At 38.3% G+C, this 21,217-nt stretch overlaps 1 protein-coding gene across 1 annotated transcript in view; it reads left to right on the forward strand.

Annotated features, from left to right (window-relative positions):
- GABBR2 (gamma-aminobutyric acid type B receptor subunit 2) overlaps nt 1-21,217 on the forward strand; it is a gene marked incomplete at both ends in the record, with an annotated part of 453,856 nt that overhangs the window by 419,060 nt on the left and 13,579 nt on the right. The window contains 3 exons of the mRNA XM_083878236.1: nt 10,753-10,977; nt 16,350-16,532; nt 18,486-18,615. Of these exons, the coding sequence (XP_083734362.1) occupies nt 10,753-10,977; nt 16,350-16,532; nt 18,486-18,615 (538 nt within the window). The remainder of the gene's footprint in view (nt 1-10,752; nt 10,978-16,349; nt 16,533-18,485; nt 18,616-21,217) is intronic.

The raw sequence follows: 21,217 nt of genomic DNA on the forward strand, positions 1-21,217 counted from the left end.
CCACCAGTGAAATATACACTTTGATTACTCCAGTGCCCTCTTAACATACAAATGGCTACATATTAAAAAGAAAGATACTCATCTGAAACATTTAAATAATTGCTATGATGAGTAAATGAGTGATACGAGGCATTTTATCTCATTATGAAAGGTGTTTCTGTACACCACACATACTTTGCCTTCAGAACAAAAAAACCCAGAAACTGTCATGTTACTGTGTCATTTTATAGAGGTTTAGCTAATACAAAATTATGTGTTTCTAATAATAAAATATATATCTAATTTAACACGCTATATACTAAAGAGCTAGTATTGCTAATTATAGCACAATGCAATATTTAAGGTGAAATGGCTTTACTTGGGCCAAAATTATTTACTGTGGCCTCTTATCTCAAAATGGGAATACAAAAAATGGGGTTAACCTAAAAAAGGTTAGAAAGTTCTTTTTTTTTTGTCTTGAAGTAAAAGCAATGCTGTCCATCTGATATCTTAAATGCACTGATGCAATGAATAAATCACTCCACAGGGCAGAGCGCAGAAGGGCAGGAAAGGGCAGGGAAGGGAAGGAATAGCAAAATAAGGGAAGGCATTACCTGACAGGTTACACTACATTATCTAGTAGTTCCCTCTACATTAAAGTAAGCAAATTCTAAAAGTTAGATTCACAATTTTTCCATTGCCTCTGAAGGGGTGTGAGGAAATGCTTACTCTGCATGACGGCTTCTCTATTATTAGATTCAGATTCCTCAGGTGACTAGAGAGCAACAGGAAAATTACCATCCTAAATTTTGCCTTTACAATTTTATTAATCTTCTTAATGACCCATGTATTAGTCTTCTCCAGTTCCTCCATACATAGAGGATTGACTGTTTTGTCAGTCTCAAGTCCAGCTCCAAAAAGTTTGCATACAAATTCAAGGTCTGTCTATGTGTACGTGTTGACCATCACAGAATTACAAAATCAATTAGGCTGAAAAAGGCTTCTGAGATAGAGTCCAACTTATGCCTGAACACCATTGTGTCAACTAAGTAAGTTGCATGTCAACTAGTCAGTTGCAGTATTTTGATTTTTGATGAGACAAGCATAGTTGAAAAGTAGTTGAAACCTTTCTTTCATATATTCCAAAGGATGATAAAAAACACACCATCTTAAACTTGCTGGTGATGCATTATTAGGGAGTGCACTAACATCTTTCTGAGGGTATGAGTTGTTTGCCTCATGTCAGCCGGAATGATACGAGACTGAACTCCTAGAATGCTTTGCTTATTAGTCACATACACATTAGTCTTGTCTACTGTTTAATTCCTCTCTTCCTAATAATGCTTTGAGTTAAGATGTACATATGACTCAAGATGTGCATATGTTGGAAGTTTCATTGTGACATGTTATTACAGGTTATAACAGGTACCTGTTATTCAGCTACTGAGAAATAGGCTTTTGAGGCAAAACTATATTTTGAGCTTGACTGTTGCTCTCTGTATGAAATCCTACTTTTGCCCTGTGTTAATTCAGGGGGGTTTAAGCCGTAACTAACAGTAGTGACCGCTTCTCATACACCATTTTTAATGTGTTGTTCTTAGCTAACCTTGCCAAGAATGAAAATATCAGTATTTCATTCTGAGACAGGAAAAAAATAATGCATATTCATCATAGGACTTAATAAATGTCACTAAGAATAAGAAATTTATTTTCTTATAATGATTCATATTCCAACATTTCACTATAGTTGATATACTGCCCAACACAATTCTGTAATTGATTTAGAAGCCAAAGAAAATATTAATTCAAGTAAAATATATCCTTGGGATAAAGTTCAATCTTAATTTCAAGTCCGAAAGAATCCTCTGCTTCCTAAGGCTGAATTTTTCTTACTTCCAAGCCTTGAACTTTGGTAGGTCTTGCATATATGTTAACCCTCTTACTCTAAAATGACCTAATATCCTTATTTCTAGGCAAATTTTCTTGCACTTGGCCAGATTTATGTGATTTCTCTAAAAATCTTTCTGGGAGTTGTCTACCATTCTTCCTGTCTTATTCCTCTGCGTCATTTTCAGCCATGTTATTATCTCCTCCAAGTCAATTTACATATATGAGAAAACCTAAGTTGGAATTATTTTTAAAATTATCCTCTTTTTTTTAGTAGCTTCTCATTAATAGTTATATGTTGAGATCCATCACACATATTTCAACCAGTTTAAATTTGTTATATTGATTTTATAGCATTCTATATTTAAATAATGATACTGTGCAGTATTAAGAAAAACACTACTCAGAAATCCATGTATCCTGCATGAATGTAATTACCTTTATTCATTCTTGCAAACTCATTTTTAAAAAAATAGCAATTTGAATTATATTTCTATCCCTTTTTTTTTCCCACTTATTGGCTGAGTTCATGTGTCAGCCATTTCATTAATTTGCTTAGGACAGAAATTACGGTAATAGCTCTGTAATCACTGGGGGTGTTCCACTTTCTCTTTTCCCATATGGCCTCTTTGTATCTTAAGTGAAGTTTTGCCAGAATTCCAATAAATATCAACAATTAAGCCAGCAGTTCAGACAACTTCTAAATCAATTCTTAGAACTACTGTGTGTAAGTTGTGGGATTTCTGTGATTGCAACTCTTGTCTTGACAGAGTTTTCAAGAGCTCTCTCTTACTGCTGCAATAAGCTGCACGTCACTGTTTTGGCAAGATATGAATGGACTCTTCCATCTCTATGTAAATATAGGACAAAACCCCTTGTTAAACGTATCTTATCGTGCATCATTGCTATTGAATTTGTCATCTTCCAAGGAATGAATCGTTATTATGATTCATTTTTCTCAACTTACATTTTTATAAATCCTTATGAATTCTGTTAATGCTGCCAGCCGTTCATTTACTACTATAACTTTTACCTTTAACTTACCTTCCCACAACATCTATTTTAGATTTTTGATTAATAATAATTATAATGAATTTTCTCTTTTTAACTTTTGTTACATTCTGTCCAGTCTGGTCAATTTTATTGCTTGTTTGTTTTACATTCCACAGCAACCAAAACAATTTTTAAGGTAAGAATAGCTTTTTTACACATGTGCAGTTTAGGACAGATCATTTACAGCACATACACAAACATCTTTCAGTTGCTGTTTGTGAATATACTTGTTGCTACCCCTTCTCCCTTCTCCAATAGTTTCCTTTGCTTTGTTGGCTAATATATAAATATTACTTTTCCTTTTTTTTTCCATGCACTTGGAAGTAGATTTTCAAAAAAGGGAGTTAGGTACCATGGTTTAGAGCTTGGGTTCCAGTCAGTGCCCTGCAGGCCAGTCTTCAGTCAGCACTTGGTATTCTTGCCTCGGCAGGCAGAAGGGGAAGCAGATGCTGGTTGTCTGATGGGCACTAGTTCCCAAATACCCAGCAGAAAACTTGGTCACTGAGAGCATTTAGGTACCTACACGTGGTACTGAGGAATGGTCTGGCTGTCCTTGCTGGATGTTGGATGCAACTTCTCACTGCAAGCTCCAGGTGCTTGAGCCCTTTGTGTGTGTTGAGTCCAGGAGCTGTGTATGATCAGTACAGCTGTGGTGTGCAACACCTTCTCCTCCTTTTATTATTTTACTGTTATTTTATATTTAGTCAATGAAAGCTGGATGTAAAGATTTTTTTTTTTTTTTTTTGTCACTAAGGAAAGTGAAGCAGTGGAGCAACTCACCCAGATAGTTTGATCAACCTTTGTCTTTAAAAAGTTCCAGAATCAGACTGGATAAAAGTATGAACAATCTGGACTTCACACCTGAGTCTGCTTTTTGGGCAAGAGGTTGCCCTAGATTATTTCCTCAAGTCCCTCCCAATTATCTTATGAGATTATATTAACCATATTATTAATTAATTCCTTTATTAAATTGATAAATTTGATGTGTAGAAAAATAGAATAGTTTTCAGACTATGTTAAAATTTCCAATTGTTTTCTGATAGTACCTTTGATTTTTAACACATATATTTGCATTCTTTCCTAATTCCCTTCATGATCAGAAGGACCTACCCCCTTATCAATTAATTTGCATGAATCCAACTCATATATATGGTGGGACCCATCTGTCCCATCCTTAGATTAGAGAGGAAGATAGTTAAGCTTTGGGATAGGGGAAGGTATTTTAGAGTGGTACCAGATATTTATTATATCTTCAATAAAACATGGACAATAATTTAGCATCCAAAACCACATTTCGATATGGTTTTGTTGCATAATTTTTTTCCCTAATATGACCATAAGGAAACTTCAAATATATTTTTGAAGTGGTGCCAATAGTGCAGTATTCCCTTACATGTCTATTGGCATCAGTTTTTGTATAGCAGAAATTGATTTAAACTGTAGCACATGCTGGCTTTTAGCAGAGGTGCTTCACCTCTTTACAGAGCTGTGATTGTAGTAATCTTATGTCAGAGACAATAAAAAGCTATTCCAAATGGATATTTGCTAATGACCAATAGCGTATTTGGTTCAACTGAGTTACTATAATGTGTTTCATGACTAAGCGGAATTTTCATGGAAAAAATCAAATACATTCTGAATGGAAAGAGGAGAAAATATTTTATTGACCTGTTGATTTGGGAGGCTGGAGTATAAGGTGAAATCTAGATGCCTGTTAATGTTCATAGCTTTGTGCATCTGCTTTTCTGTCTTGCACTGGGAATAAAGGGTTTTGCCAAGACCTTTAAGAAGAAAGTCCTTCAGCTGAGTAGCTGAATATGCATATCTTGCAACTAAAATCAATATTTATCTCTTGTCATAATGCTTAATAGAAATATTAAGCTTCCCCTTAGTAAGGTCTATCCAGAGCAGCTCTGTGAAAACTAAGTAAATACACAGTTGACTCAGTAGATCAGGGGAGTGAGCAATGGTTTAACATCAGATTATACTGAGAGTGAAGAGAACTACAAGGGAATAGTTTGTCTTTCAGTTTTCTAACCTTATTTATTGTACAGGTAATTAGAAAAAAAAAAAGTCACTTATCTATGCATCTTCCTGAAAGCAGCTCAGAATTGTGTACTGCAAATTCTCCAGTGAAAACACAAAAAACAAAAAACAAAAAAAAACAAAAAAACAAAACAAAAAGAAAAAAAAAAAAAAAAAATTTTTTTTAATATCTGCAGCCATTTCACTGAAATAAAAATGTGCCAGTGTCTGTGATGAACTAGATTTAATGAATGAACCTGAGTAGAGAAACACACAAGTCAAGCTTCACAGTTACTTCAGGTTGAAAGTTCTTTACAGGCCAGAGTCCAGAACTACCTTGGTTTGGTGGGACCAGGAGGGGAAATCTCACAGTAATCTAGCTAGAAGAAAAAAAACCAAGACAAACAAAAATCTCCAGATGTAAAATCTTTGAAGAAAAGGCTTGCTTTTATTCTGTTATGTGGCACACAGCGGGGCTACAATCCACAAGTGAACAGGGTCAGTGCTACTACAGTGCAGCAATTAGCTGCAAAGCTGCAGCCTGATCCAGTGTATAATCTGTCCAAAACCATATCCCCTAGTTATTGGCAAGCATGTCTTCTGACAAGACTGGAGATTTTCCTCTGGTATTTCTCTGCTCTTGTCAGACATCTTTGGTGTAATTTTCTCTATCTTTCTTTCCTAATACTGTTCATAACCTAAGCTGACATGACTTTGAAATGAAACATTTAAAAATGTTTTAAGGGCAGTACAAGGCAATGGAGGTGAATAAATAATTTCCTTCCTGTCATGTGACAGTCTGTGCAATCCAATAGCAAATTAGGCACTTGGTTGCATCAATATATATTTTGGATGCAAGTAATTGTTACTGTGTTTAGCAGTAATTCTCATGAGCAATATTTAAAATTAACTAGCTGGTAGAGTTTTAAAAAACAGTGTTAAATGTTTTCCAATACTTCAGCCATAAACACTTTTATTATATTCCCAAGTATCAAAATCTGGTCAGTACAAGATTTTTTAAAATTAAAGTTTGCCTGTTGAATGTAAACACAAGTATAATATTCTCCATACACCTGTTAGCCCTCTAACATTTTAATATAGGGTTTTTTTAGTGACTACTATTCTATCTTTAATCACAATGATACAATCCTGTTGTCTTCAGATACTGTTTTCCCCAAATGTATACAGTGGTTTTCTCACAGCCTTTTTAGACAGACTGACAACACAGCCTAGACCTACCATACAAACAGCTGCAAATATAATACTCTAAATCAGTGCCAAATGTAAGCTGCCTACCCTCAAACAAAAGATTAAACAAACCAATCCTACCTGTACAGCTGCCCATATCATCTGAGAAAATCCAAACCAATACTTTATGGCCCTTTATACATCAAGAAGATGTGTGTATCAGACCACCAAAATTGAAGAAGGCTTTAAGTTCATAACAGTGAATAACAGTGTAGGAAGCCTTCCTAGCTGCATTCTCAGTGTCACTGGTTGAGATCCAAAAAGGACTAAAATTAGGCCATTAGATATGACAGTAGGCTGAAGTGTCCTTAAATTTTAGCAACAACTTCCTATAGGGGAATGTGTAGCCCTGAGTTATTCAAACTCCTTCAGAAATGCGTGGGGTCCATCAGAAGCCTCAGGATGGGAATCGTAACTGGTGTAAAGCAGTGGGGACAGATGTGTTCTGCATCACTAGGAATCCAGCACTTTAGCACTGCTAAGAGCTGCCTGTTTCCATCCCAGTGTGTGTTTATGCACGCCTTCTCTAAAGACTGTTTAATCAAAACCCTCAGCAGAGATCAGAAAGAACATCCCACACAAGTGCCCAATTAATTAAGACAGTCACTCTCTCATTGCATAAAATCCAACAGCTCTGGAAGAAGTTTGAGAGCTCCTTCTGAAACCAGACTCTGCTCTAGGGTTAGGGAGGACATCTCAGGCAAAATTTGGAATTGTACTGTGCTCTCCAAACTTGAAGCTATGCAATGGTCATCCCCAGCATCATCACCAGCATCATTGCCTTGAATGAAGATGCTGCTGATGTATTTTGTGTGGGGCCCAAGCCAGTAGACAGACTGAGAAGCCTTTAGCAGCTTGAGCCCTCTAGGAGAAACAGCTGCATTGCAAATCCTGGCAGGCAGCGCAAAAATATCAAATAATCCTTAAATTCTGCAATCTCAAGAATTAGGTGCCCCCAAGGATAATTTGAAATCTAATTTTATTACCTGGGGAAGGTGAATGTTTAAAGTTTAGGTACCAGGAGTAAAGAAGAGCTGAACTATGTAGTCTGACTCTGTGTTTTTAACTGTAGCTCCCAAGTTTCATATTCAAGAAATCTGGACCTTTCACTAGCAAATGCCTGCATCCCATTCCTCAACCAAGCCATTTTACAGGATTTTTAGAGTCATAAAACTGAATCTTTCATGTGTGCATATTGTCTGAGCCTCAGGAAGGGGTAAAATAGGAAGGGCAGGTGGAGGAAAAGCAAAGCATCATGTTCCCTCAGGAAGGCTTTATCTCAGAGGAAAAACCTTACCAGCCCCACAGAGCCCTGCAGGCATCTGTACCAGGCAAACAAGGATCACCTCTGCAGTCACCATTCCCTGGTAGCAGGAAGCAGAAAACTCTCAGCTTTTATCCATGTTTGAATCTCAGAGATGAGCTGTGACTTCTAGAAAAAGTCTCTCTTCCTGAGGCTAGCATCTTACCCAAAATGCTAATAAAAATTAAAAACAATGCTCCCAGATTTATAGTGCTTCATTCTGAGGAAATCCACTTGCTGCAAGAGCTGCTTCTTTCTTTAGTTATCGTATAAATAAGCATATATCTTCCTTTCATGTGAAAGATATTTAACCATTTTCCATGTTGTTCTCAATTATAAATGAGAGTGGGCCAAACCATAACCCCCACAACACTGTTCAAATGATCTTTTTTCCATTATAATTGATATTTTAGATCATTTTATAACTGCCTCAGCTATAAATTCATCCCCATTATTTGTAATAAGTGCTGGCCTCATGTAAGTATGCTGGCTGTTTTCCCAGAATAATGCTTTTGGAATGGAATCTGTTCATACTAGGGGGAGTGGAGGAGAGTGAGGGATGACCTACAACCCTAAAAATCTCATTAATAATTAACCATAGTATGAGAAGATAGAAATGTTCTCCATGTTTAATCAGGGTCTCATCCCTTTAAAAATGTGATGTAGAAATGTCAACAAGGATTCCTTCTACCCCTCAAAACAGCTGGTCCAGACCAGCCTGTTTGTCATTTCAGAGCTGGTGAAATGTAAATTTGCAGCAGAACTGAGGAGTGCAGCACCAAGAGTGCAGGGAATGGAGAACAGGAGGCCCTTGAGATGGTGGGGCTTGAGGGGAACAGGTTTGTGCCCTGAAAAAGGGTACCACCACTGTATGTCACCCCCATGCACCCAGGGATTGGGTCACTGAAGACAGCGACAATTTGCTTCTGCAGAGTCGGAAAAGGAGTCTGCGCTTTCCTGCTCTGCCTGTGCAAAGTGCCAGACCCAACAGCAAAGGAGTGCTGTCAGCACACTGCCTATTGGAAGCATCACCTTGTTTACCAGAGGGGCTCTGATAATGTATCAGAGGGATGAGCTGCTCTGGCACAAAGCTTGATTAGGAGCTCACTCACCTCAGCTCCCTAGCTGAATGGCTGAAACCCATTGCTGACCTAGGCAGCTGTCTACAGACTCCTTGAGAATATCTCCTTCCCATGCTCTGTGTGCAACAGCCACTACTGCTCTTCCTGCAGTTCTTGGGCTGCTGGGAGGGTGAGTAAGAGAGGCAATGGGCCAGAGTGAGGTGTGGGCTCTAGTCCTACTAAAGGAGATTAAACTGAAGAGGCAGGACTGCAACAACAAGGCAATGGAGTTCCCTGGACAGGACCATCTCCTGCAGCAGCATGTAGAGAGATAGAGTGGGAATGTTGCTGAGAACGAATTGGGTAGAGATTGTAAGGGCAACTACAGCTGCTGTTGCTGTGGCAATGTATCTTGATAGGAATTGCAGCAGTGATGGCAGCATTGGAAAGTGGGTGAGCAAATGGCTCTACATCCCTTGCTTGCCTGGACTGGGAAGCCCCTGCAGCCTGTCACACTCCATGGGCTGAAAATAGATGCCTAATCTGTCAAATCCTCCCAGCCATCTCTGTTCATGACCATGTGGCAGGGTGACATATGTGCTGTAGGCAAGAGAATGAAACAAGCCAGCAGACAAGCTCAAGGAGGGCAGGGCTGGCAGTTCAGCAGCATGTTCTGGTTGGAAGTGCCTGGATGAGTAGGTAGGTGGCTGCAGCCTGCAAGTGCCTATATGGGAGTGCAAAGCAGCTGAGTCACAAGTGGGTGGCTTTGTTGCCATTGTTATTTGAGATTAAAACTAAGCGAATAATCAAGGAAGCTTGCATTACTAGTGTCCCAGTGTTACTACAACTTGGGTTGAAACCCAAGTTTGTAGAGCAAACATCAGTGTGCCATTTCCCTACTCTCTTCTACTTGTCTGGCAACCAAATACTGTTCTTCTAGTCCAGGTTATTTGCCATAGGAAAAAAAGCAAACAGAAGAATAGAAGGTAAACCATAATAGACAACTGCAATTAATCCCTCAAATGGCATCCCCACTGATGTCCAATTTCCTGGATTACACATAAATCGAAGTTGTCTATAAGAGAATATTGTCGCCGTGACATGGCAGTGGACAAATAGGATGGTCTGGGAGGAAGGCTACTAGGTCTATGGGCCTGCACCTTTGTTCTTTATCCTTCTTGTCTGCCCCTGCATTGTGATCAGAAAAAAAAGCTAGAAAACATAGAAACCATGTCCTGCACCTCAGTGATAGTTCCTCTCTCTGTCCTTTCCTTCCATCCAGTACCATCTACTGTCTGTCATGCTTCCCAAGGCACCATACACTCCTGCAGGGCTTTGCCTAGGCTGTAGGCTGGGTTACCTATTTACAACATCTTGAGTTCATTTAGGCTTTTACTGCATTGCCAGAACTCCTCTGAGGAGTGCAAGGGAAAGAAAATAATTGTCTGCAGCAGTTCATGTTGCAGAAAAATCTAATTAAATTTCAAAGATGGAGATGGCTTTCTTCCACTAAAGGCTTTCCCCTGCTGAATTGCAAAAGGATATTGCAAATAACAAAGGGGCTAAAACTTAAAAATACACCAAAGGAGAAAAGCAAACAAAAAATTGCCACAAGAATGTTTTATGCCAGAAATCATTAGACAACTGCAATTGAAAGGCCATTACCAACTCCCACTATAATAAAAGACATTATAATTGTAATCTGAGCAACTCGGGTGACACTTTCTACATTGTATACTTATCTCTCATGGGACACATCTTGGCACTACTGCTTATTAATGTAGGTGATAATCATGTAATGAATAGCTGGATTGATAAGAGTATACTGAGAACAGCTGCTAAAAATAGCTAAAATAACAATGCACATTATATCTTTGAAAAGAAACAAGGACGGTCTTTAAAAATTATTTAAAATATGAAATAAAGATAACCATAGCACTTAGAAAAATCTGTTCCAATCACGACTAATTTTAGGTTTCACATTTTTCTTGTTAGAGGAGGAATCTGTCCTAGTGAGCAAAACAAATCACATGGGTAATTAGATATTGAGCAAAAGGTAGGTGTATATCTCTGAATTGTAATATTGCCTGTATTTGTCAAGTTGGAAAACATACCTGTTTTAAATTAGTGCTTTTTCTGGATGACAGCAAATTCCTCTTAAAACTATCATCATTTCTCCTTCTTTTACCATTTCAGTTATTTGGGTGTTTCCTCGCCTGGGAAACACGAAATGTCAGCATTCCTGCTTTGAATGACAGCAAGTACATTGGAATGAGTGTGTACAACGTGGGGATAATGTGCATTATCGGTGCTGCTGTTTCATTCCTTACTCGGGACCAACCCAATGTGCAGTTCTGCATCGTTGCTTTAGTCATAATATTCTGCAGCACCATTACACTCTGCCTTGTGTTTGTACCTAAGGTAGGTGAATTTGTTTTGCATGGATCTGCATTTTTTTCCTGCTGTTTTGTAATTATGATGTAACATGTAGGTGTTTATCAAGTGCAGGGGACGTAAATGAATTCTTAACCAAGCCCATCTATAAATTCTTCTCTCTGGACCCTGAAGGAAAAACAGCTTCATGACATTTTGGAGAAAGTGTGAATACATGAGCTTCTAATGCCTGTATTTTTACTGAAATTGTGACTGGTTTTTTTCTGTAGTTTCAATGGAAAAGTCTCTCTTTCCAGCTTTCAGGAAATTTTTGGAAAGAGTGATGTGAGTGGAGATTCAGGGAGGACAGATCCTGTTGTCTACTCTGCCGTGTTTCTTTTCTTCCCTTTTCTTTTTGGTGACCAGTTATAGGTACCAAAGGAATGACATAAAGCTGTCTCTGGGGAGTGTTAGGTTGAATATTAGGAAAAGGTTCTTCCCCCAGAGGGTGATTGGGCACTGGAAAGGGATATCCAGGGAAGTGGTAACAGCACTAGCCTGACACAGTTTGAGAAGCATTTGAACAGTGCTTTTAGGCACTTGATGTGATCCTTGGGATGTTCCTGTGCAGAGCCAGGAGCTGGACTTCAGTGATCCCAATGGGTCCCTTCCCAGGATATTCTAAGATTCTTACACACCCTAAACAAGATCATCAAAATCTCTGTTTCTATACCTACAAAATAGTAAGATCTTTTTCATTCACTACCACGATGAGAGATCAATTGTGTTGAAACCTCTAAGTATTCATTTATGGTGGTAAAATAGGCTTTGTCAATACCTCAGAAGAAAACCATATGTATGCTGCAAATGCTGACACTGAAGTTATATTAATTAATTGGTATATAAAAGGACTAAGCAAGGCACAGGCTGGGAGACACGTGCTTTCATTTCCTTTTGCTCTTTTGGGCTCTGAGGACAGGTTCATTATGCCTTGTTGGAAGAATCAAGAAGACACAGAGGGTTGGAACTTGATCAGTTCTCTTGCAGAGTTAAGCTTTAGACATGAATATGACAGATCTTGAATGAAGGGAAAACTGTTTTTTACATACACTTACACAGAAAAGCCTCAAGTACTAGGGAATGCATTCGATGTTTTGAAGTAAAATGTTCAATTGTATTCTTTTTAGGTGGCTTGTGTAAACATAGCTTATTACCCCAAATTAGATACATATGCAGTTGGGTGTCTGAAACATTTGCAAAGCAAAAGGTAGGTCTTTTTGCCTCTAGAATCTGTTTTTAGATTTTTCAAGTGAGTATTTATAAAAGGCTCTTTATTGGACCATGTTCAATCAATGTATTGAGCAAATTGTAGTCACTAGATTCTGGTGCTAAGTGGCATCCCATCTACTGGAGGGCCAAGAACTGTGTGTGCAAAAGAAGCAAGAGAAACAAGCTAATGAACTTATCTCAAAGTGTAACCACTGAAGGAAATTAGAGGCACAGGCTAGCAATGGAAGCTGAGTTGTGATCTGCAAAAAAAAGCAAAGTAATTCGTTCTTCAGGACTGACTAAACAGGATGTTTTTGCAAGTTTTGCAATTCACTTCTCAAATATTAAAAAGCCATACAGACATGTATAGTCATGTTTTTGTTCTGGATCTTAGGGAAGATTCACAACTTTGTTCTAAATTGAGGGAAAATTCACAAACACGGCAATAGAGTGTATTTTGAAACACTGCAAGATTTAGGGGGGTAAGCCATATGAAAATGCATATTAAAATGCTGATGCCAAAAATACCTCCAAAGAATGTCAGAACTCTCTTCAAAGAGAATTATTAATGCTGTCCATGCCCTTTGCTCCTTTGCTTTCATGCTCCTCTGCCCATCTTTCTCTTCTCTTGTCACAGGCTCTGAAATTACTTTTCTGATTCCTTTTTTAACCCCTTTCTCTGATCTTCTTTTAAACCCCAATTATCCTACCCTCATTTTTCCTCTCAGTTCTTTTTTACTCAAAATACAAACATGAACCGTAGCCTCCTAGCATGAAGTCCCTAACCTCTTTCCATGTATTGTCAGGTTTCCAAATGCTTAGCTATTTAGCAATAAAATTCATCTTTGGATAAGGTACAAGAAAAAGATGTTGCAGCGGGGGCTAGAATGCAGCACTTCCAATGCCCATGTGAGTGTTTTCACAGCTGGAGAGTTCTTCTAGCACTCGTATATATATTGTCTTACATCTCCTCTGGCTGTGCTGTGCCACAGTCACAGCAGGACAGCTGGCAAGCACTCTCCCCTCAGCCTGCTCCAGCACAGGTTGCACAATACCTCATCTGGACACCACAGAAGATTGTATCCAACACTACCTAGTTTGTACATCTAGGTAAGATGTTAGAATGAGACAGGCACCAAACCTCTCCCCTCAGGAAATTATGTCATAAGTTAGCACAATCTTGGTAACTTAGGAAGATTTCTGGTGAATACTAAAGCCTGTTGCTCATCAAGCACAGGGGATGATAATGAAGACCTGGAATACTGCACTATTTCATTTATTAAACTAACCAGACAGATGCAAGCAGTAATGTGGTTCTGAGCCAGGTGAGTGCCACTACTTCTCTGCCATACCGAGTGAAGTGCATTCCTTTTAATTAATCTTCAGCAGTCTCCTGGGTCAACAGTGCTGAAATTCAATTTTACCCCACAGTCCTTTTATGAACCTAAATAGGCAACTACTCAACGATGTAGACACACTAAGGAATGATACGTGACATTTTCCCCTTCCTTCTTGTCAGCTCTACTAATCTTATTTACCCATAACATGGCAATTACTATACTTGTCCAGTTGAATGTCCACTTCATCCATTGCCATTTTGTTTAGTACCAAGTGCCTCAAAAAAAACATGAGGAAAATCCCACAGTAAAGTAAAAGAGATCAGAGGAAAAAATGCTCATTACCCTCTCAATTTAAAGGTACAAATGTTATAGTGTTATACTGTATCATACTTACATTAACTGTACACATTCTTGTTATCCAATAAAAAACTTTTCAAACATTGTTAAAACCATTATAGATTTCTGCATTCAAGGGTATCTTGTAGAAGTTATCTGCAGGATTCAAGCACCTGTTATGTATATTTTTCCTGTTAGAAATTAACTTCTATGTCTAATTATTGTTTTAAGTATCAAGGTGTCTATAGTACATTTCAGCATACCCTTCACTTTTTTAAAAGAAAAAATCTTCATATGCATTCTCTCTTTGTGAAGTAATTGTCACAAGCTTATCCATGTTTATGAAGCTTCCATGTCCTTCCATTTTTTCTACTCCATCTATTTTGAAACACAACACTGGGCTCACTTGTAGCTACCCAGCAAGTGCATACCAATTCTGGCTGCAATGGCATTAACACATTAATTCTGATCCAGTTTCCTACAGAGCAAGGCAAAATCAGTTCTAGGGATTAAAATATTCCTTTTCTGTGTTAGTGGCATTTTATGCCTATTTGCAAATTGGCTCTGTGGATATTCAGTGTTGACCCTTTGTGAATATTGAAACTGTAAGACAGCAAGATATAAGTTCCACTAACTTTATGGTAGAAAAATAAATTAAAAATCTCATCTAACCTCATTCTTTGTACAGCATGAGCCAACAGTGTTGGCCATGGACTTTTTAATCTAGTCCACACTATGTTAATTAATTCATTATACCGTGTCCCTGTTGCAAAACACCTGATCTTTAGCTATAAATTCCTAGGTGAAGAAAATTCAATGGCGATACTTCTATCTTATATTCAGTTTGAACTTAGACCACATCAAACTGCAAAACTTTTCTCTTGTAACACTTCTGCCTGCTGCTTTAAGAAGCTTTGTAATTACCATTCCTCACCTTTAACTTCATGTAGTTTTTGGTCTGGGACTTAGACACATCAGTTATTACAACCAGCCTAATTTGAAATGTTCTTGCTCTTAATATGTTCGGAAATGGCTCCCCAAAGGATTTACTGCAGCATCCCCCATGGACTGAGGTGAAGGTGGCAAGGAGGCATTTCCCCAAATTCTTCTCTCACATCTCCTGAACACAGCTGTGACGTTTCCTTTCTTCCAATCCTCAAAAACTGCTTGAAATCAACATCATCTTCCAAAAGTAACTGAGAGTGGCCTCATGATGACATGGACCAGTTCCCTTAATCCTCAGGCATACAACTTTTCACGTTGGCTGAACTCGCTGTATTCAATTACTTTAGAGGTCTGGAATTTTTGAAGGCAAATTTTACCAGCAAAGACTAAAGTGAAGAAGACACAGAGCACCTTAGCCTCCTCCATCTACTTTACCACCTGAAAAATGAAATGTATTATCTGCAAGCATCATTTACCTTAGTCTGTAAATACATGCCAAGGACTGCACTCTTCAGAGTCTGAGCAGTCAGATCTCTCTTGATCAGAAGTTAGGGCCTTGCTGGAGCTGCAGAACAGTTCCATGCTCTTAAGAATAAGAGGAATCAATTCCAAAATGCAGCTATTGCACAAAGTCTGGCTGGGCTGTGCATATGAAATGATTGCCCATTCTCTCTTTTCAGACAACTCAACACTTCTGGATTTATGATTCTATGCCTATCCTCTCAGGGCAGGGAGCTCCTTCAGCTTTGTCTGTATACAAATATATATGTATGCTGCTTGGCAAGTAACATAAATTTTGTATTCTCTAGAGTAATCTGAGAATCTTCCTGCTGCCAAACAGCAGTAGCTTTCTCTCCTCATGTTGAGGTGATATTTTCACATTGTCACTGAGTGTTAAATTTTACTTAAATTTGCTTAAATTAAATATGTTTAAGGTTAACCTTTTTTAAGTGACTTATTTAATTTGTTTGAACAGATTTGGTTTATTTTGGGTTGCTAAAACCTAATTAAGTTTCTGTTATCTCCAGAGTGCAATCTCCCATGGGTTCTCTCTGTTAATACTCCTGCTTCATGTCTCTCATTGCTTGAGTGTTACTTGTAACTTGCAGGAAAGGAGAAATTTCAGATAAAACTGTGCTTGGGAAGAGAAGAGTTTGGTAGATTGTTTTTTCTTGAAGAAGGAGTATATCCTTTGAAAGTATAAACGTATCAATGAAGGAGAAAAAACCAACATTAGATAAAATATTAAAATATATTTTAATATATTTAAAATCCAGATAAATACCTTTTGAATTAGTTTTTTCTCATTTTTGAATGCGTCCCTTCTCATAATCATTTTCATTCAATCTATTCTATAAAGTTATTCAGAAATCATCTCAAGTAGTGCACATGGCAAGCAGAGCTCACTTTCCAGAGTTTCATACTTGAAAGTCAAAAAGGAGCTCTTGGTTTACCTTTCAGTATTTTGAGATACAAAATAAATAGCTTCAAAAATAAAGCAGGATTTCTTAAGGCTTTTCAACCTTTCAGCTCATCACACTGCGAACAAATCCAGATGCAGCCACACAGAACAGACGGTTTCAGTTCACTCAAAATCAAAAGAAAGAAGATTCAAAAACGTCAACATCAGTCACCAGCGTCAATCAGGCCAGCACATCTCGACTAGAAGGATTGCAGTCAGAGAACCACCGCTTGAGAATGAAAATTACAGAGGTATTGTTTACTGTATATACTGCCTAGGCACTTCATTTCTCATTGGTTGTTTTTTTACATTTCTGCAATCTGCTTAAATACTGACTACATTTTAGGGAAAAAAGTTAGCTCTCCTCATAGAAATAACAGGAAAGAGACAATTTATATGAGTTGCTAACTAGTACAGCAAATACATAGCAGGTGTGATGAAATGAAAATGTGCCTTAGCGAAATGGAATTAAACTTGCCCTATTTATTTGTGACAGGCCAATTACCCTGCTGTTTCACATGGACATGCTGAGCTCCACAGCTCCAGAAGTGTAACCTTTACAAGCGAGCGTAACAGAGCTCTGCAGCCCCAGGGGCACTTAAGGGCTGTCTTTGTTCCTGTTTATGGTTGAGTTCTGAGGCTGCTGTTGCTGTTATTTCTCAGCCTCTCTGAGAGTTTTCTCAAAAACTTTCTGGACACATTTTTACATCTTCCATGAAACAGAATTACATATTTCTTTAAGGTAGAAAATACCTTTATGAACATGTGAGATGACTCTTTTGGCACAAAGGTGGTGATTTCTTCAGTAGCTTCTGAGGGAAAGGCTGAGTACATGGACTACATGAATTCTATAAGAGCTATATGTACATTCATAGTTATGTCCATCCTTGCTCAGTAAACCTGAAACGATGACAAGCCAGTCTTGAAGACTGCCCAGTTTTTGAGACAAGATAACCATAACTGATCATATCATAAAGAAATTAACCTGTTCTTGCCCAGTCTGTATACTTATAACTTGAAGAAAAACTGATTTAATGCAATAGTTATTTCTTTGCCCAGATCTTAGTAATAATAATTGCCTAGATAACTAAAAAGTATTTACTCAGTCTACCAAAGAGTCCAAAAGTAAAAGTTATCTCTGCTTTGTTAAAGAAATTTAGTTCAGGTCCCTTTCATGTGAGAGCCTTGAAATTTTTAATGAAGGCCTAGCTGCCTGCTGGCTATTTCTGTTCCTTTACTCTACTGTAGTTTTTTTCTACTAAGCCTCGTAACACAAGATCTCAGCCTGTGCCTCACAAGGCTCGTGATGGTGAGCACAGGCAAGGCTGATCAGAGCAGCCACATTAATGCTTGCAAGGCCCTGCCTATTTATTTTGGACTTTGCTTAAATAGATTAAATTCCCAGAACCAGTGGGTCCAAATCATTTTCCATGTCAAAGGGATTTGGAACATGCCCTACCATGGCCAGCAGCTACAACTCTGGCTGATCTAGTCTGAGTAACTATGTCCTAGTTCTGTAAAGAATAACATAAAGCTAAATTCAGCACTTTTAAAACTCAGTTAAGCTGGTAGTGAGTGGGACGTACTCTGGACATCCTGCACAACTGTTCCCAAAGAGGATTAGGAAGCTTGTTTCCTGTAGTTTTCTACTGGGGCTGTAGAGAATTGAGTACAAGTCAGCCTCTGAGGAGAGCACACTGTGCTCTGCTCAGTGCTAAAAGTGCATTCCTGAAAGAGTTGACTGCAGTCACTCTCATGACTGGACATGCCACAGTTCCCTTATATTCTCCTGTATATTTGATAATTTGATGGATGAAATACATGTATGTAGCTATATATGCCACAATTTTACACATAGATAATAAATAGTTGAGAGGTTTTCAGACTGGGCTTTCTTATGCCCCTATCTCTCTAATTTGTAAGTACACCTGAATTGTTTCTACATTCAAAAGGACAGCTTCTAGCTTCTACTAAAGCTTATTCCTCTCCTATGCCTTGTGTGCAATATCACAGTTGAACATAATTTGTTACTTGTATTTTTAGAGGTAGTGTAGTAGTGCTATAAGAAAACCGTATTTGTCACAGTGTAGTAATGGCATTACCACTTGCCTTCCAGTCTAATTACAGAAACCTTTGTCTCAGTGCAGATACCTGAAACAGGGACTCTGGAATATTGAAGGATTTGTACTCTTTTTGTTTTGCAGCTGGACAAAGACTTGGAAGAGGTCACAATGCAACTTCAGGACACTCCTGAGAAAACAACATACATTAAGCAGAACCACTATCAGGACCTTAATGACATTCTTAGTATACGGAACTTCACAGACGGCAAAGGTGAGTGTTAGTAAAATCCATTCGTAGTTTAACATGACAAACCTTCGAATAGCAATCTCACTGAATTGGTTTCAGAGCACTCAGACCTCGGTAAGACAGTTTAAATACTTTGGTTGAATTACTGAAAGTATGCAGATTCACATAATAAGCTACATGGTACCCACTGAGTAGTTATTTCTGTATATATGTCTTCTATTGTAATACGCATGGTGAAGTAGGAAAATTTTAGAAGTGTACTTGTGTTCAAGAAGTCAAGTTTTTTATGCTGCATGGAGAGAGGGAAGTCACAGAATTTTAAGCCCAGTTTAATATGTGCTTGCCTGATTAGGATGCTGAAATCCTGTCTTTGGACACTGCTATCAAGCATGTAAAAGGGAAGCATGTAAATATTTCAGTGCTGATTTGGATTCTAAATGTGGAATTGAAGCCACTCATGTATGAAAATTCTTCCCTAGGAACTGATAAAAAAGGATTTAATGACAACTGTAATATTCCTAAGTTGTTTCTCCTGTGTCTCTTGCATTGCTCCCTGTAGAAATACAAGCAAGAGAATTGCTTCCATTAGAGCCATTTTGCTTTTTGGGAAGCAGTAAAGTCTGGTGCATAGTGCAATAAAAGTGGAAGCCAGGACACCTACCTTCCATATTTGACTCTAGAATGGATCTACTTTGTGACTTCTGGCAAATAGCTTTGTACAGCTGACTATTACTATAGTGTGTGGAAAAAACTGGTTGCTCTGTGTTCAGATTTTGTATATTTGCATGTTTGTTACACTGCAAGGATCAGGCTTCCTATTGATGTGGCACCATAGGCCTGACTAAGTGGGATGAAAGTTACTCTTATGAATAAATTTGAAGAATAATTTTAGAACAACAGCAACAGTGCACATATGTTTTTGCAGTGTATTGAAAATTTGTTTGGATAAGGTTACTCTTTTTTTGCACCTTTTGTTTTAGGCTGGGTATACACTGGGTTGTATAACTTGTGGCAAAAAGAAGAAAAAGGGAGAGTTCCCAGTGTCCTTTTTAAAAGTAAAAAAAAAGACAGAAGAGGGGAAAGGAGGAAAAGGGAAACGTAAATAGCTGCTGGAGGCGTGTGATTATTGGGCTGAGATCAGGAGCAAGAACTAACATCAGTGAGTGGGATGAGGCAGTTTGAAAGGAACACATAGAATGTTCCTCTCATGTCAGATGCTCCAGGAAAAATGATAAATCATGAATAATATTTCAAGCAGAAAATATACATTCCATTGTGCCAAATGCCCATCTGAGTTTGGGTTTTAGAAACAAAAAGTGATTCTCAAGAAATACACTGGGTATAAATTTAGGATGGATACTTCCCACAGCAAGATGCACTCCATTAGCAGTAGGTGGCTGGCAATGAAATCAAGTATAAAATATAACCTTTCTGCACTTACTTATGGCTGTGTCTACAAAAGACATTGATGCCTAACTGCTGCTTTAAGCAACAGCATCCAAGATTGTCTTTGTTCCTAATTTTCCACCAGTACAGCTTCCCAGTTTTACATTTCTGCTGTGGGGTGCATATTTTAAATCATCTGTAAGCATGAAGCCTTAATGTCCAGAGTAGCTTGGAATTAAGTATTATTGGGATTTACAGGGTAGATATACTGCATACTGAAGTTGCTGGACACAATTTTCTCAATGAACCTACCACATAAGGCTCCATACAAATGGTGGGACAGGTGGGGAAAGATGCTTTCCCTTCTCCAACTTTATATGGAAATGTTAGAGCATCCATTCACCTGGGAATGAGGAAGACCTGGATCCCAATTTGCAGAAGGTGTTTGAAGCTTGGTTCCCCAACTGGTAGCAAATACTCCATGCATGCATGTTATAGTTTATTCTGATTCTGACACAATGATATTAAATATTCATACTTCCAGGCTCTGAGCCACTGTGATCAACAACCCTTGCTAGCCTTTTCCTGTCCCTCCAATTCCATTTCTTCTGCCTCTTATCTTTGCACATTTCCCTGGCTCATATCTACGTCTGAATCTCCTGTCTGATTCTCTCACCGCACCCATTCCCAATAGTCAGCCTATGTGCTTAATATAAATTTGCCATTCCAATCAAAATAACAAGGCTTTGGAGAATTCATGCTGCTGAGTCATGCTGCTGCTTCTGTGCAGATTCAAACAGACACCACTTAAATGGTACTTAAAAAAATTCTGGCCCTTACGGCTACAGGAAAGCTAACTCTGAATGACACGGCTATGCTTTCTGTAGCTATGAATTTCATGAGCTTTCAGTAAAGGAAAGTACAGAAACTTGAAATTATGCATCCCTGGTGGTACTTGAGTGAAGCTTCAGAATTGTAAATAATCTATTAGCATGACCTAGAAGTGACCATCTCTCTCATCCCCACTGTGCAACTGGGGAAGCCAGTCCAATATTGATTTTAAGGTGATGATGAGGTTTGTGCCTTCCTTGATCTTGTGAAAAATGTGAGCCAGGAGAGCGGGAACAGGACAGCGAAGAGAGAGGCTCAAAATAGCAGCTGACTTGGAGCTAAAAATCATAGCAGATAATTGCCACATTTGCTTTGTGGTTCATTTCTATGGGAATTGTTTTTATAAAAT

This window comes from Zosterops lateralis (assembly GCF_965231275.1).
Source record: "Zosterops lateralis genome assembly, chromosome: 1".
NCBI lineage: Eukaryota > Metazoa > Chordata > Aves > Passeriformes > Zosteropidae > Zosterops > Zosterops lateralis.